This window comes from Macrotis lagotis, chromosome 1 (genome assembly GCF_037893015.1).
Source record: "Macrotis lagotis isolate mMagLag1 chromosome 1, bilby.v1.9.chrom.fasta, whole genome shotgun sequence".
NCBI lineage: Eukaryota > Metazoa > Chordata > Mammalia > Peramelemorphia > Peramelidae > Macrotis > Macrotis lagotis.
Genome location: NC_133658.1, coordinates 493,786,973 through 493,805,504, shown reverse-complemented (window position 1 = coordinate 493,805,504; position 18,532 = coordinate 493,786,973). Strand labels below are relative to the sequence as shown.

Genomic DNA, 18,532 nt, shown 5'->3' with positions numbered 1-18,532 from the left:
TTGTATAGGAAAAAAAACAAGTTTTAACAACTGATTGGATGGCTTGGTTTAGAGAGAAGAGGAATTGAGATTATAACTGAGGCTGTAAACCTAGTACCTTTGGCAGAAATAAAGAATTTAAGAAAAGGGTGAATTTGGGAGTGAAGACAATATTTTCTCTTTTGATCATGTTGAACTCAAAGCAAGTAAAATGAAGGTGAGTTATTTATATGGGTACTGGAGTTTAAGAAAGAGACTAGGATTTAATATTTAGCTTTAGGTGTCTGTATATAAGTGATTATTGAAATAATCAGAAGACATAAGATCATCAAAAAGAATATAGTTAAGTTCCCTAGAAGGAGCCTTATGGTACACAATTTTTTTTTTTGGGGGGGGGGAGTGTAGTTGATGATTTAGTCACAGAGATTAAGGTGTAGCAGTCAGATATGTAAGAGAACTAAAAGCATTACAAAAACCCATAAAGGAAAAAGTATATAGGGAGGAGTTAGTAGTGTCAAATAATGCATAAAGATCAAGAAGGTTGAAGATGAAAGTCCTCAAAAATGATTGACTCCAATATCTCATTGAAGTGGAGAGGCAACACTGAGACAAAGTAGAAAGACAATACTGAATACTGTAATGTTGTACCAACTAAGCATAGGTTCTAAAATACTGAGAAGGGATTCTAAAACAAAGCAGACTTAATGTTGAAAAAATGTGCATCTCACATTCCTTGTGTGCAAAGGAAGGTACTATCACAAACAAGCTGGCAACTTGATGTTGTTTTGGCTAACTATACAAAACCCTTAACCCAGTCCCCAGTTCACAGTTCAGATATGATCCTTGGGACTGACCTCTGATGGGATCCCCAAATTATTCAGTCTTCTAGAATAACCACTGAAGTAGAGCTCTGAGTCAATGGCACTTTATTAAAGGGTTCATGGTCCCTCTACTGAAGTAGACCTCAGATCTTCTTCACAATTTGAGGTGCTCCCTTCCTCTAGAGTCTTAGTTTTATAGTGCTTGATGCCTGAACAATACAAGTGGAATAGACCAAATATGCAGAGATTTACTGTTGGGTAGACCTTACCTTTGACACTCCAGGAGGTTCTACAAAACATACAGAATTTCATTAGTTGGCAAATAAACTAATTTTGACCTTGAAAGATCATCTTGTCCTTTCAGGAGGTCCATGTCAAAACATCTACATGTAGGGCAGTTAAGTGGCGTAGTAAATAGAGCACCAGCCCTAGAATCAAGAGGACCTAAGTTCAAATCTGACCTCAGACACTTAATATTTACTTAGCTGTGTGACCTTGAGCAAGTCACTTAACCCTATTGCCATGCAAAAAAAAACAACAAAAAAAGAAACAGATCTACATGGATTAATGGACCAGTAGATGTCACGCCACAGCCTGGCAAAAAAAGATCACTTATTGATCAAGTGCTCATGATCATCTCTCTATTTTGGGCAATGGAGAGATGGCAAGGGACAAAGAAAAACAAAAATAGCCAGAGGACTTTCTGTGTAATTGAGTCATCTCTGCCACACTGTGCTTGGTCAATAAACAAAGAAAAACAAGGGTGGAAGTCCGCTAGTTACTTTACTATGATAAAGCAAGTGAAGTTAGAATCTGTAGTTCATAGCTCTAAGACCTAATATCAGAACTTATAATCACTGCCCCTATGGAATTATATCAAATGCTGATGGGGATAAAATAAAGTTAAATAAAACAGGGTTCCAATTAATCATCTATCATATCCCAAGTATTTTCTTACTTTGGCATATTCTTTTTACTTGAAGTTACTCCAAGAAGATTTCTAAATGTAGCAAATAATTTGCTTGAGTCTCAGTTTACCAAAACATGGGTAACTGAATCAAATTTCTATAGAAAGATAAAAATTAACAAAGTATTTGATAAAATAACTTGTGTTTTACTTAACAAAAAATCAGATAAAAGTATTTATAGGAAAACAATACCAGATACTGAGATATATTAATATTAATTTGGGGATGCAACTGAAGAAACCCTTTAATAGTCTAGTGAATCCTTAATAATAATTAACATTTAGGTAATGCTTTAATGTTTCTCAAATACTTTATATACAATCTTATTTTAGCCTTCTCTCAGGTTTCTGCCAGATATGTAGTTTTATCCTGCTATTTGTATTCCCTCAGATGCAAACATGCTTGGGGCTGATTAATCCTCTTTCAATCAGAGCTTCACTATATGTAAATAATACATTGGCTTTTTTTTTTTAATAAATAGGACACTGGTTGGAAACTATGTGTAACATGCATTTTTTCATAAGGAAAATATGGCATCAGGAAATCTTTCTCTAGAAATTTCTTTCTTACAAACTCTAAAACTTTGCATAAAGTATGAAACAGCTCCCAAAGACATCATTGCCTGTAGTATCCCCCCCATCTTGCTAGTATCACAACAAAAATGCATTGAATTTCCCACTTCCTCACCTAAGAGGTTAGAATTAACAATGTACACAAACTCTCAAACTATATGGGAATGCACATGTGAACATATCATGTGGTTCTTCAAGAAACTGCTGCATTTATGAGGTCCACTATCAAAATCTCTCTTTTCAAGATAACCACATACACATGGAACTCCTTCAAGCAGGTTTTTAATCTCCTAAGAATTATTCCCAGTCATCAGTGTGTTGATTTATCTTATGATTGTAGGAAGGCAAAAATGAAGTCCATTGAGAATAGCTGGTTTCTTAACTTTTCTTGGAGAAGATTAGATAACTGAGACTTAGAAGAATAGATTCTTATGTGGAGTCATTTTTCATGACCTATACAATTGAACCAAGGAGCTTAGCAAATTTCAGATCACATACCTACATTCCCCAAGGGGAGATGCCTCCAAAGAAAAATCACATACTTTAATCCCAACAAAAATGATTAAAGTCACATCCAGGAGATTTCCAGGGCCAAGATAGCAGAGTTAGGAAGGAACTCTGTGGACCCTATCAAATTCACTATTGTAGAATGGATAAGCTGTTTACCAGCCCTGGACAGCTTGGAGGTTCAATGGTAAATATCTGTCTCACTGGGAGGAAAGGGGAGCATAGTCATCAGTGATAGTAGCAGGTAAGATAAGTAAGGTAAGATAAGGTAAGACAGACTTTTATATCTAATTGAATGAATATATTAGTCTTTCTTTAAGCCAATGCTGCTGAGAGATTCAAGCACTGTCCCCTACCACTCTCCCATCTTCTTCTTCACTTTAATAACTGTCTGTGCCTTTTTTAGATGAAATACTTTACTCCATTTAGTCTCTTTTCTCTTAATGTGATCTTTTTTCTTTTTCAACTCTTAATTTTGCTATTTTGAAGGATTTTTTAGATATCACCCTATGATAGTCAATCCTATCTTACCCTAAAGGGAAGTGAAAGATAACAGGAACTGATAGAAAGTGAAGCAGATTGAGAGTAGTGATCAAATGTAAAATACTTGTAAGGAGGGATATGATGAATGATAAAAGACAGAGAGAATGATAAACAAAGGAAAATGGGATGAAGGGAAATAAGCAGTAAGTTATCAAAACTATAAATGTGAATGAAATGAACTAATCCATAAAACAGGAGCAAATAACAGAATGGTTTAACAACCAGAATCCCCCATTATTCTTTTTTACAAGAAACATACTTGAAGAACAGGGATACACACAGAAAAAAAGTAAGGACTTTATACTATTTTGCTTCAGCTCAAGCAAAAAAAAAAAAGCAGAGATATAATCAAGGTCTCAGACAAAGCAAAAGTATATCTAAATAAGAGATAAGATAGGAAACTATACTTCACTAAAGTAAAGGATTACATTACTGTATCAGTACTAAATAAATAAAGCATAGGCTATATACTGCAAATTTTGGTATGATGTCTCATTGCTGTCATTGTCTTCAATGAAATTGTTTCTATGATTTGTTCTTTGACCTACTTATTCTTTACGATTAGATTATTCCATTTCTAATTAATTTTAATCTATCTTTCCTCTACCCTTTAATGAATGTAATTTTTATTGCTTCATGATCTGAAAATGATGTATTTATTATTTCTGCTTTTCTCTGTTTTATTTTGAAGTTTTTAATGCCCTAATCCAGAGTCAATTTTTGTGTTGCTGCCATGTACAGCAAATATCTATGATAAAAGCCTCATTTATCTAATATGAATCAAATTTATAAAAATTCAATTCATTTCTCAATTCATAAATGGTCAAAGGATATGAACAGGCAATTTTCAGATAAAGCAATCAAAGTTATTTATAGTCCTATAAAATGTTCTAAATTACTCTTGATTAGAGAAATCAAATTAAAACAATTCTAAGGTAGACACATCAAATTGGCTAATATGTCAGAAAAGGAGAATGATAAATGTTGGAGAGGTTGTGGAAAAAATAGGAAAACTAATACATTATTATTGTTATAATTGTAACCAGATCCAACTATTTTGGAAAGCAATTTGGAACTATGTCCAAACTCCTATCAAACTCTGTATACTCTTTGATAATAGTAATGCTACTAGATCTGCATTTCAAAGAGTTATAAGAAATGGACAAGAATCTACAGGTTCAAAAATATTTATACCAGTTCTTTTTGTAATAGCTAAGAGCTAGAAATTTAGGGGATTCCCATCAATTCGGGAATAGTTGAAAAATGTATGCTCTAATATTACAATGGAATATTACTTTTGTCATTAGAAATGATGACCATGATTTCAGAAAAACCTGAATTTACATGAACTGATATAAAATGAATTGACTAGGACCAGGAGGACATTGCACACAGTAATAGTGATAGTGTACAACAAACTACTGTGAATAAATTAGCTATTCTCAATAATATGATGTATCCAAGACAATACCCCAAAACTCATGATGAGAAATGCTTTTACCTCCAGAAGAAGAACTTATGGAATCTGAATACAGATCAAAGCATACTAATTTTGTTTTCCTTCCTTCAAGTTTTTTTACAAGTTGAGTAATATGGAAGTGTTTTACATGATTATATATGTACAATCTATATCAAATTGCTTACTGTTTTGGGGAGGAGGAGGAGGAGGAGGAGGAGGAGGGAATGAAGAAAGGGATTGAATTTGGAACTCAAAACTTAACAACAAATGGTAAAACTTGTTTTAACATATAACTGGGGGAAAAATAAAATATTTTAAAATGATTACCTATCTCTTTGATCAACCTCCTAAGTCATGAAAAAGGAAAGATATAAAATGCCTCCATTCTTTGCTTTTCTGCATTTAAGTGATGATAATGTTGTGCAAAAGGAAGCATAGGATATTTAGATTCATCCTGACTTCACATTATCTAAAACATTTACCTGAATGTTAGGTCTTTTTCTATTAAATAATAACTGAACACATTACTGGAGGAGTTGAATATTATTGTTCTTGGTACAAATGAAATGAAAAAAATCTGAAGAAGCAAATAAAGGAAATTACAATCTTTTACATTCAACAACAACAAAAATTATATTTCATGAGGCAGTTAGCCAACTTTACTGAGAAAATCCTAAATGGGGTCACAAAGAATTGGACACTATTGAAACTGAACAAAAACAATGTGGTACTCATGAGAAACATTTGAAAATAGAAGTCCAACATGAAAATAATTTCAGCTTTTGTCACAATATCCAACACTGAGGATGAAAAAAGAAGAGACATTCTTAAGAATTGACAAGACATTCCAAAATTAAGTATTCTGTGTCCTTATTAATCCCAACCTTACACTTGAAACAAAATTCCATCTTTTTAAATAACAATATTCTTGCCAACAACTAGGTGGTACAGTGGATGGAGTGGTGGACCGAGAATCAGGAAGATGAATCTTCATGAGTTCAGGTCCAGTCTTGGACACTTAGTAGCTGCGTGACACTGAGTATTTAACCTTTTTTGTCTTATTTTCTTCAGCTGTAAAATGATCTGGAGAAGGAAATGGCAAACCACTGGTATATTTGCCAAGAAAACCACAATGGGTTCACAAAGTGTTGGAAATGATTGAACAATATCAGTGCTCTTTGACTATGAATCAAGGAGTAAGTACCACATTCACTGGAGACTTACATTTGAGTCTTCCAAGACTTATTTATCACGTTTGAACCTATTCAAACAAATTTCCAAAGAGCCTCATAGAGAAAAAATGATTTTAAAAAGGATGCCATTAGAGAGATATATGAATAGAAAAATAAGGTTGCCTAATTATTCAGGAAGATTGGTGAATAATATGTTATATTATACATTTAAATATATAACAAGAAATCTAAAGAATAGCTGCATATATTTTGAATGGACTCCTTGTGGAAAATTTGTAAGAAAAGTCACACAAAGTGTTAAGGGGTGAATGTATTATTCTCTGAATCACTGCAGAGCATATTTGCATTGATAAGAGCATAGATCCAAAGAGGGTCCAATATAACAATCACAATTTTTCTTCCTTTCCCTTTTTTAACCAGGGTTAGCATACAGAAATGCAGTTTATAGGTGTACCTGTCCAAATTGTTTTGTTATAGAGAGTAGTTCCATTATTTCCAATGTTCTTTCATAAATATCACCAAATAGTTACCTTGTAAGATAGAGCAGATAATACTATCACAATTTTTGTAGTTGAAAAAACTAATGCTGACAGTGGCTAAATGGTTTCAGTAATTACACATTGCAAGTAACTGGCAAAACTAAGACTTAAGCCCAGGTCTTCTGATTCAAATCTCTGAATCCCTGTACTATACATACTACCTCTCATGAAAAATACCACCATACCTCCATCACACCCACATACATACACACATACATAATGATCTTATAATGTCACAAAATCCTGTTCACCAGTGGTTTTCTGGGATAGTTATCAGAGTCAGTGGCCATCTTTTCAATCTAGAATGATCTATAATGTCATAATATTAATATAACTAGCACTCATCACAATAATAAAATGAGATCTCATTAAATAAAAATAACTAGGATATTTAAGACAGAAACAATAAAAGCTGCATAAATGGTAAAGATCAACTTGCAATTTTTCCTTTAGATTTTGCTTAATATTTATTATAATTTGTGCCAAAACCATTCTGTGTCATGCAACATTCAGAATAACAGAATCAATTTTATTAAATAGTCTTAAAATATAAATAACATTGATTATTGAAACCCTAACTATTGTCAAGCTCTTGGCAAAAATATCTTCCTCTTTGGTAATAATGATTAGAATGAAATAGCAAACAATTTTTTATTTCAATGAATTAAGGCACATCTGTAGAATACCCAAATAAATTGTTTAACATTTAATAGACAAAAAAACACATGTAAATCATCATAAACATAAAATGAGCAAAACAATCAACTAAAAAAAACACTGTTTTTAAGAGGAAAAAAATTCCAAATTATCATAGGATTTGAAATGTACAGGTTGAAAAATATAAAAAGAAGAGGTGTTCAGGCTCCACAAAAATTTGTTTTTAGTGTCCTTAATTTTATTGTGTGTTTAATATAGTAAAACACTGAGTTGTACCATATATTATATATACTATATTCTTTAAAATGTGGCCTATGAATGAAAAAAAAATAATTTCATAAAGATATTTTAGTATAATTGATTTTCTTTGAAATTCTACGTGTTAGAATTCATGCTTTAAAACATTATTCTGAGATATGGCAAAAATCTAATATATAAAAATGTTGAGATTGCCTTCTCTAAAAGAAATCTGAAGTTACTTCTTAGCTCATTAGCTATTTACTGACTAATGGGACAGAGAAGTGAGCTCATGCTTTGAATTCTGTAACACCAATAAAGAAGTAGTCCAAACCATGAAAGAAAGCTTCATGGTTAAAAAATATATAGCCCAGAAGGTTCAGACAAAAGTTAGAGAAGAGATGAAATAGTTCTCAGGATCAGCAATGGTTTCTTCTCTTACCCTCAATTGTCTCCTAAAATTTTGTCCAAGGCTAGGAATGAGGACCACCTAAAGTTGTTTTCAAATCCCAGAACTCTGAAGCTAATTTAAGTCATGCAAAATAAGTTGCAATTCTCATTGAAGCACATTAATTGAGCATGCTCTTCAGCTCCGAATTAGGCAGATCACCTCCCACTACTAGTATTAAAACCAGCATTTGTTTGCATCTAAATGCCTAAAAATAAGGATCTAGATGCCCAGATGCCTAAAGATAAAACCTGACTGACTACCATAATTCTCTAGGTAGAAAATATCTGGAAGGGTTATGAAGAAAATTTCAAGGATAAGACGAACTAAATATTGCAGCAGAAACTTCTCAATAGCTATTTTAAATTATATCACATCAGGATGTCAAAGCATGTTGGTACAGTAACAAAAATAATTATTGTAAAGATAATTATGCTTAAATATAGAGAGCACATTTTAATAAAAACCCTTCAGATCATAGAGAATTAATTATATATATCTTAAATATGAAGATCAAACATTGAAATTAAACTGAAATCAGAATTTTATAGTGAAAAAAGCTTTAAACTAAAAGCAACATTATTTAGAACAGCATATTTTAAATCCCTCTCAGTAAATAATAAATACAGAATTCAAATGCTTTCCTATTAAAGTCTATGATACTATATAAAAAATGAAAAATGTCTTCCATCACTCTAAAATGCATATTAAAGAAAATATGGGTGGGTGAAAGATACAAATAATTTAAAAATTCTTCATCTTAATTAAAATTAGCATCAACATGAAACGCACTTCCATAAATCAACAAGAATTTAGAAATCACCAAAAATTTAGTAAATGAAAAAAAGTCAGGCACTGTGATAGTACTGGGAATAAAAAGGCAAAACTGAAGCAGTTCCTTCCGTCAAAGGAACATAACCATATTACTTACTCTTTATTGTAACAGAAATAAGTATTATCATTCAGCTTTAAGATTTGAAATAAAATACATCTCAGACCAATAAGGGGTGCAGAACAACAGAAATAAAATTTAGGGTGACACCCTACCTGAGACAAGTGAGACGGTGTCTTTCTCCCATGAGACAACAGTGATATATGCCTCCACAGAGGAGGAGATAATGCACTTGAAGACAGCTACATTGCCTCTCATGGTTTTCTGGTCCTCCACACGGACTGTATAAGGTTCCCGTAAAACTAAAATAAAAAAATGTTACTCTCAGGGAGTTATGTTTTATAGTGCATTGATAATTCTATTTTTGTTTGTTGACAAAACTTTTAAGGGTAAATATTTTATCAGTATTTTTTAAAAAGTAAAAAATATCTTTTCTAACTTAAAAGACAAAACATTTTCAAATCTTTCATCCTTAAACTTCAAAATATAAACTATCAAAAATAATTTTCTATGTGCACTTGAGAAAAGTAACTTTAATGTACCTTATTTGACTGACACATTTATCTAAAATTTTGAAATGAAAGAGAATCTAAAATTTTGAAATGAAAGACAATTTCTAAATTGGGAGTAGCCCTTGCTAAAAAGTGATAACTAAAGGAGATGGTAGTCATAGTTATTCAAATATTCTGATGAATGAATATAAAGAAAAAATTAGTTTGAGGCATGAGAGATTTTTTTCTTAGGTTTTTTGCAAGGCAAGTGGGGTTAAGTAGCTTGCCCAAGGCCACACAGATAGGTAATTATTAAGTGTCTGAGGCCGGATTTGAACCCAGGTAGTCCTGACTCCAGGGCCAGGTCTATCTATACACTATGCCACCTAGCTGCCCAAGCATGAGAAATTTTGATTTTTTTTTAAAAACTAAGAAATTTCTGATTTTGGAATATTAAATAATGAAAATTTCTTCTGGTCATCACTGAGAAAACTATTTATTACAATGTTTATGTGAACCATAGGTCTTACCTTAAAAAAAAAAAACAACACAAAAATGTGGTTGAGGATAATCAAACTTGTTATAATTCTCAGAAAATGAATCTTGTTAGTAAGTCTCATAAGCTGTTTCAAATGGCAGCATCAGCAAGGCAAGTGTGACTATATTCCAATTCCAAGTGTGCCATCTAGTAGGACACAAGAAGTAACCAACATTAAGAGAAAACTTTAAGGGCGGCTAGGTGGTGTAGTGGATAAAGCACCAGCTTTGGAGTCAGGAGTACCTGGGTTCAAATCCGGTCTCAGACACTTAATAATTACCTAGCTGTGTGGCCTTGGGCAAGCCACTTAACCCTATTTGCCTTGCGGGGAAAAAAAAAAACCTAAAAAAAAAAAAAGAGACCACTTTACAGTTGTGCACTATTTCATTATATGGAATTTTAAAGTTTTCTTGAAGGGTTTTGTTGTTGTTATTTTTATTTTGGAACCATAGGACTGTATATTGAGAATTGTCCTTTCCTAGCAAATTTTTTTAAGTCTGCTTTAAGGTTAGCAAGTTAATTCTACTTTACTCTGCTACTAGCTAAATGCATGACTTTAGTTAAGTTATAATATAAATCCTCTAGGTCTCTATATGAATAAGAGAAAGTCAATCCTTACCCCCCAGGCCTTGATGTCTCTAAAATTCTATCATTCTGTTTCACCCAAACTTTTTTTTCAAATTACATTTTATTTTTCTATTATCAAAAATCCAGCTTATTACCCTCTGGAGAACTCCAGCCCCACCCAATCCTCTGAGGACAAAATAAAAGCAATGAATATATGCATAGTTAACCAAAACAAATTTTCATATAAACTACAGACAAATGTTTTTATATCATTCTACATTCCAAGTATTTCATTTCTTTTTAAGGATGTTGTATCAGGATTTATTATTAGTCCTCTGGAATCATGGTTGATCAATATTTTGATAGGCATATCAAATTTTTCAGAGTTGGTTGCCTTTACCATAATGTTATCATTCTAAAAATTATTTGTTTCATTTTGTACACATCTCTTCATCAGTTCACATGTATCTTCTCAGGTTTCTCTAAAACCATCCCATTCATTATTTCTTAAATTCCAGGAATAGTAGGATATTATTAAGTAAAATGAATTTTTGCTCTGTGCGTGTGTTTGTGCATGTGTGTTGTATGTGTGTGTATGTTCTCCTTGTTAGTTTAGATGTGCATTTGTTGTTATTGTTGAATTATTTCAGTTGTGTCTAACTCTGTGAATTTATTTGGAGTTTTCTTGGCAAAGCTACTGAAATAGTGTGTCATTTCCTTCTCTAACATGTATTTGTACATCATGATTTGAGATAATTTTTCTTAACCTTCCTCTTTTTCCCCTTCCCATTTCATTTCTCATCTTCCCTTGTTATCTTATTATCATCAATTCATATCAAGACATAATACAACCACTCCCTGGTCTTTTCAGATTGCTTCTATGATCCTTGATGACAGGATTCAGAGGGAATAGTTGTATCAATTTCCCATACTAGAAAGTAAACCATTTTTCATGTTTAGCACTTTAATACTATAATTTATGTTTATGTTTTTTATGTTTCTCTTCATCTCTTTTTATTAATTTCAAATTTTTCATTGTGGTAGCTCCCACCAGAAATTCTTATAAGTCCTCTCTTTCATAAAAGATCCATTCTATCTACCTAACCCACATAGCATTATATTCAGTTTTGCTGAGTACATTATTTTTGCATTGCAAAGACTTATCATTTGTTTTCTGGAATACTATATTTCATGAAGGCAAAAAATATTTAATCCCTCTTCTCCTTTATTGTGTTTGCTGTTGAATAGAGTTAAATACTGACCATGGTAACTCAGAACTTGTGTGTTTTTTCCTTGAAGGTCACTGCTGTGTCCTTTCCTATTTTCATTTGGACATCATGGTCTAAGAGATCTGGGCAATTTTTAAAAAAAAAAGATTTCTTAAAATAATATGACTAGGCTCTATTTTTCATAGCATGATCATAGCATACAATTAGTCCAATTGATGCTTAAATATTTTCTCCTGATCTGTTTTCCAGGTTAGTTTGTTTATGTGAAATATTTTACATATTCTTCTATTTTTTTCAGTCTCTTCACTTTGTTTTAAATCTTTCTTGTTTCTTCCATGAGCCAATGGCTTCCATTTGATCCATTTTAATTTTCATGAAATTTGTTAGTAATTCTTCCATTACTTATATTTCTTTTCCAATTTTTTCTCAGTTGACTGTATTCCATTTATAAAAAAAAAGTTTATATCTTTTGAAATAACGCTTGCTTCATCTCTTCCAGGAACTTTAGAGTTTGTATCCAAGCAATGTTTTCTCTGAGACTTTGCATATAGATGTTTTGGAGTCATTCTATAGTAGTTTATTATTGTGGGCTATTTTTTGTTTGTTTACTAATGCTTCCTCCCAACTTCTTCAGTTTGGACTTAATATTTGGGTTAGGCTCTGATATGCTTCTGTAAGGAAGGTCTGAACTGTCCTATTTCTTGTTTTCCTGGGATTGAGTGTTGGATTTTTCCAGCGTCTCAGGAAAACATTGAGGACCAGCAACCTTTTAGTCCTCCTAAGGTGGTCTGATCCAAGGAAAAGTCTGGTTGTTTGCTTGTCCTTGCTCCTCACCCCACCTAGTCAGAACTTTGCAAGTTCCTGATCTAAGTTTTTGACTGAGCAACCCCAACAGCCAGCTCAAAAGTATTACTGATTCAGTGATAGAATTGTATACTACCCTTTGCTCTAGAATTCTCATCTCATTTAGAACTCCACAGCCTGAACTTAATGCTAGAACTGAGATCCTACTCTGTTCCTGGGGAATGAGCCATTCTGTTCTACTTGCTTCTGAACTCAATCCTTTCCAGAAAAACCAACCCCGTGAAAAGGCCCTCTTCTCAGTCTGTAATGAAGCTGCCAATTAGCATCTATCCCCATTGAGATATCCCCTCACAAATTTGTCCCATTTACAAATCAAATAGGCATGTTTTATATAATTGAATTGGAGACTGTGATAAAAAGACAATATAAATATGGGAAGACATCAAAGACAAATTTTTATTATTTTCATAAGTTTTTTAGGGTTAACTCTATTTGAGAATAATTTTTATAGAGAATAAAAGTAATAATTTTAGAATGGATGCTTAGTGATTGAGTTATGATTCTAGAATTTATTATATAACCTTTTTGGTTTACATTGATTTAGTTATTAAAAAAGATTCTTCTCTACCTTATTTATATAAGGTTCCATCTGTCAAACCATTTGTATAGTACTGTATTTGCTTTCTTTTTTTTTGAGGGGGGGTTGCAAGGCAATGGGGTTAAGTGACTTGCCCAAGGTCACACAGCTAAGTATATTAAATATTTGAGGTCAAATTTGAACTCAGATCCTCCTGACTCCAGGACCAGTACTGTATCCACTGCACCACTGAGCTGTATAGTACTGTATTAAATTCTGGGTAACATATATTAGGAAGATCACTTAGAAGGTAGATGGGAGGGGGGAAAGCATTATTAAATGTCTACTATATTTTAGGAACTGTACTAATCACTTGACAAACATCTCATTTGATGAAAAAAAGTACTCAGAGATAGTAATTTTTCTTCTGGCTTCTGTGAGAGGAAAGTAGCAGAAAAGGGGATATAAAGAGAGAAAACTTGCACCAAATAAGAAGGAAATCACTTGGAGGAATTTTTGACTTTTGAAGTAGATTAGGCATTGAAGTTGTAGAAGATAAACTTGAAGAATACCATTTCTAAATTGTATATTACTATTAGGTTGATGGAGGAAAAAGGCTTTAAGGTCAACAAATGATGCTGCCTAAATATTAAGGAAGATAAAAGAGGGTAAAAGAGTTGGCTGTGATGAGAAAAAATTCAAGTATTTAGATACAAATGCCAATGTTTATGCCAAAAACAAAAGGAAGCAAAAGTCCTAATACAAACTGGCATATTTTACTTTTAAAATTATGACAGAGACTTGGTGGGATAACACTCATACCAGGATATGATCCTAGATGAATATAGCATATTTAAAAGAAACAACTTAGTTAAAAAAGGTTGAGAAACACTACATTTCAAGATATTTGTATACTTAGATCAGGAACTGAGGCAAAGAATGGTGGAGAATATATTAAGTGATAATTAGCAAAGGTAGAAATAGTTTGAATAGGAGAAATTGGTTAGGGAAAAACAAGGTCTCAGAAAAAGCAAAGACAGGAGGTGCTGGGGGAAAATACCAAAAAACAAAAAAGTACATGTTATAGTAGCTATAAGGAAATTCAATCATCCAAAGATTTGTTGGAACATTACTTCTCTCTTCCTGCCAAAAACAGTTCAGCTAATAACTTTTTAAAGTTATAATAACTAATATTTTGTTTCTTCAGAAGTTGAAGGAAACAATAATGGTATCTTGATCTTTTCCACAAGGAAAAACATGTTCCACTGGAATAGAAGAATGGAATTCTCAGGAAGTCATCATTATCTCCTCATTTGTACTAAAAGAAAGTAGAGTATTTACATGTAGCCTGTGTGCATCATGTATTTGGAGAAAACTTATCTCAAAGAATTCAGAGAAAAGAAGGTAAAATTCCTACGCACAGTAAAATAATTTAGGGGAAGTTAGCCCATGAATGACAGAAGATGCTAAAGAGTAAAATTCTGAATACACAATAGGGAACAACTCCAATGGATCTGAAGAGTACAGGGAATTCATCAACTCATCATCTACATGTACAGAATATGGCAGAAAGGAAAGACAATAGAAAATCAGGATAAGGGTATGACACATTTCCCTTGTAGCAATGAGTGATATGTCACATTTTTTTTACAATTGTGTCAGCTGGTTGGTTGGTTCTTGTCCTTCATTATCAAAGAAGACCAAAATGACATCACATTGTTTGAGACAAATTAAAGTATGTCTGATTGTGGCTGATCAGATAAATATGAGCTCAGAATGCTCTACCACAGGTTGGACACAAATAATCCATGTGAACACTCAGTGGGGTGTTTCCTTTGAGCTGCTTCAATTCTGCCTTCCTCATATAATGCAGCATCCTCACTGATGAGAACACACCATGCTGGGCAGTCCTGTGCCAGTGTCTTCCATGCTGAACAATCAATTCTAAAGTTCTTCAATGAGACCTTCAGGTTGTCTAGGTATCACTTCTTCTGATACCTTTGTGAATGCTTGCCCTCTGTGAGTTCTCCATAAAATGTTTTTTTTTTTTTTTTTTTAGCAAGGGTATGTCTGGAATTCTAACAACATGTCCAGTTCATCATGGTTGCACTCTCTGTAGTAATGTTGGAATGCTAGGCAGTTTAATTCAAGAAAGGATCTCAGTGTCTGGTATCTTCTCCTGCCAGATGATCTTCAGAATCATCCTAAGACAATTTAAATAGAAGCAATTGAGTTTCCTGAAATGGTGCTGATAGACTGTCCAGGTTTCACAGGCATATAGCAATGAAGTCAACACAACAGCTCTGTAGACTTTCAATTTGGTAGTCAATCTAAGACTTCTCCTCTCCTTATACTTTCTTTCAGAGTCTCCCAAATACTGAACTAGCTCTGGCAATGGAGTGTCAACCTAATTGTCAATGTGTACTTCCTTGAAAAGGAAACTGCCAAGGAAGTGAACTTGTCCACAGTACTCAAAAGTTCTCCATTTTCTGTAATCAATGGTTCCACATATGGATAGTGTGGTGCTGACTGATGGAGCACCAGTGTTTTCTTGGTGTTCATTGTTGGACCAAAATTAGCACAAGCAGCAGAGAAACAATCCATACTTTGTTGCATCTCAGTTTCAGAGGCTGCATTGAGAAAATAATCATCTGCAAACAGGAGATCCTGCACCAACACTTGCTCCACTTTGGTCTTGGCTTGTAGCCTTTTCAAATTGAAGAATCTGCCATCGGTGTTGTAGTTGACCTTGAGACTATGTTCATCCTCCCTGGAACTGTTTGATAACATGGCTGAAACTTTCATGCTAAAAAAGTATGAGAGCAAAGATACGTACTTGCTTTACTCCATTGGTGACTGGGAAATCTTGAGAGTGTTGTCCACCATCCCAGAACTCAATCATGGAACTGACATACAATACTGATGAACTTCTCTGGGCAACCAAATTTTGACATGATTTTTCATAAAACTTCATGACTGATGGTATCAAAGGCCTTGGTCAGATCTACAAAGGTTGTATACAGACCTCTGTTTTACTCCTGGCATTTTTCCTGGAATTGTTGGACAGCAAACATCTTATCAACTGTTCTGCTACCGTTTCTGACTCTCAGGAAGGTGACCAACTTCCAGGTAAAGGATCAGCCTATTGAGAAGGACTCTGGCAAGAATCTTAAAAGCAATGACTAAAAGAAGAATCCCCTTGTGATTGTCACAGGGCAATGTATTCCCTTTACCTTTATAGAGATGGATGATTGAGTTAAAGAGACCTGAGTTCAAATCCAACCTCAGACACTAAAAAGTGACCTGACCTTGGACTAGTCACTTAACCCCACTGCCTTGGAAAAAAAACAAAACCTCTACAATTGTGTCAGGAAAGAGTTAAAGACAGAGAGTAAAGTTAATATGAGCAACAAAAAGATTGCTTATTTCAGACACATTTGGAGAATATGGAGGATAATATAAATTAAAGTACTTTTGCTTGTGGTGGCAGAACTTCTCAACTCATATTATCTGTTTAAATTGTAAAGAAAAATAACTTCATATTGGACATCAAAGAACAAAAATTACTAACAGAAAATTGATATTGAAGATAAATAGAGGGTAAGAGAGCAACTGTAGATGAAATCAAGTCCCAGATGTACAATAGTTTTAGTTTCTAAAAGAAATGGTGGATATGATTACTGAGACACTGCTAGTGATTTACAAAAGAATATTGAAAACAGTGACATCATGAGTCTGAAGAAGAGTAATTGTTTACTCAATTTTCAGAGAAGGGGAAAGAACCAATTTTTTATTGTCATCTCACATTGCTGACTCAAATTTTAGTCCACTAAGATCAATTTCTGGGAAACTTCTAGAACAATTAATTAAAAGAAGATTTGTAAACAACTATAAAGGTAAGTGGTAATCAGAAAGGTGAGGCAGTCAGCTGGGACAGTGGATGGAATGCTAGTGCTGCAGTCAGGAAGACTGATCTTCCTGAATTCAAATCTGGCCTCAAACATTTACTATCTATGTGACTACTGGGCAAGTTTCCTCATCCATAAAGTGAAATAGAGAAAGAAATGGCAAACCACTCCAGAATCACTGTCAAGAAAACCAAATGAGGTCACAAAAAGTCAGTCATGTTTGAAAATGACTGAAAAAAATGAAGATTAGAAATAATAAAAATAAATTAATCAAGAATATGTCATGAAGGATAAATTCATTTACCTTTTTGACATGATTTCTAAACTAGTATATGAGAAAAATGCTATGAATAAAGTTTATCTATTTGTAGAAAATGTTTTGATAAAATATCTTTTACTGGTATTGTGGAAAATATAAATATACATATATAAAATGATTAATGATAATTTATGGATTTATTATGGCTTGGATGGTCAGATTCAAAGAACAACTCTAATGGATAAACAGAAACACTTTCAATATTGAAAAACTAACACAAGTTAAAATCTAGAGAGAAGAGGGTTATCAACAGTTTCAAAGGCTGCAGCTAGGTTGAAGATAAAGACCATTGATTTGACAGTAAAGAGATCATTGGTATCTTTGGAAAGAATAATTTTGGTGAAATCATGAGGTTAAAAGGTGGTCTGTAAGGCATTAAGAAGAAAATAGTAGAGAAAGTAGAGGTATCTATTATAGATTGCCTTTCCAAGTGTAGCCACAAGGTTAGAAGACTTAGGACAATGATTAGCATGGATGGAAGGATCCAGCAAGGGTTTGTTGGGGTTTTTTTTAAGTTTTTTGCAAGGCAAACGGGGTTAAGTGGCTTGCCCAAGGCCACACAGCTAGGTAATTATTAAGTGTCTGAGGCCAGATTTGAACTCAGGTACTCCTGACTCCAGGGCCGGTGCTCTATCCACTGCATTACATAGCCACCCCGAAGCGAGGGTTTTTGAAGATAGAAAACACACACACACACACACACACACACACACACACACACATAATTTGTAGGCAAAATGGAAGTAACAATTAGAAAGGCTACCTACTCATGAGATGAGTGTGACAGAGAGAATGTCAGAATGTGAGTGATATGAGATGAGGAAGAGTAGAGAAGAGAAAGCTCATGGCAAATGACCTCAATTGTTTTTCTGTAAAATATGGGGCAATGGTTTTTCAAATGATATTGTGGGAGAAGATCTATGGGAGGCCCAAGGAAATTGACATCATTTTAAGAATCCAATGAGATAACAGATTCAAAGCTTTGCAAATTTTAAAATACTATATGCATACTAATTATTATTTTTAAACCTTCTTAATAATTAGATCTTATTGAAAGTTACTGTATCTGGGTGGTTAGGTGGCACAGTGGATAAAGCACCTGCCCTGGAGTCAGGAGTACCTGGATTCAAATCCGGTCTCAGACACTTAATAATTACCTAGCTGTGTGGCCTTGGGCAAGCCACTTAACCTCAATTTGCCTTGCAAAAACCAAAAAAAAAGTTACTATATCAAATTACCTTTCCTAGGAGGTATTCAGAACAAAACTAGATAATTTTAGCTTTT

The 18,532-nt window shown here is 33.5% G+C and overlaps 1 protein-coding gene across 1 annotated transcript in view; it reads right to left on the bottom strand.

Moving 5' to 3' along the window:
• Window positions 1-18,532, bottom strand: part of DSCAM (DS cell adhesion molecule) — a 712,116-nt gene that overhangs the window by 674,519 nt on the left and 19,065 nt on the right. The window contains exon 3 of the mRNA XM_074213849.1: window positions 8,971-9,117. Coding sequence (XP_074069950.1) covers window positions 8,971-9,117 — 147 coding nt within the window. The remainder of the gene's footprint in view (window positions 1-8,970; window positions 9,118-18,532) is intronic.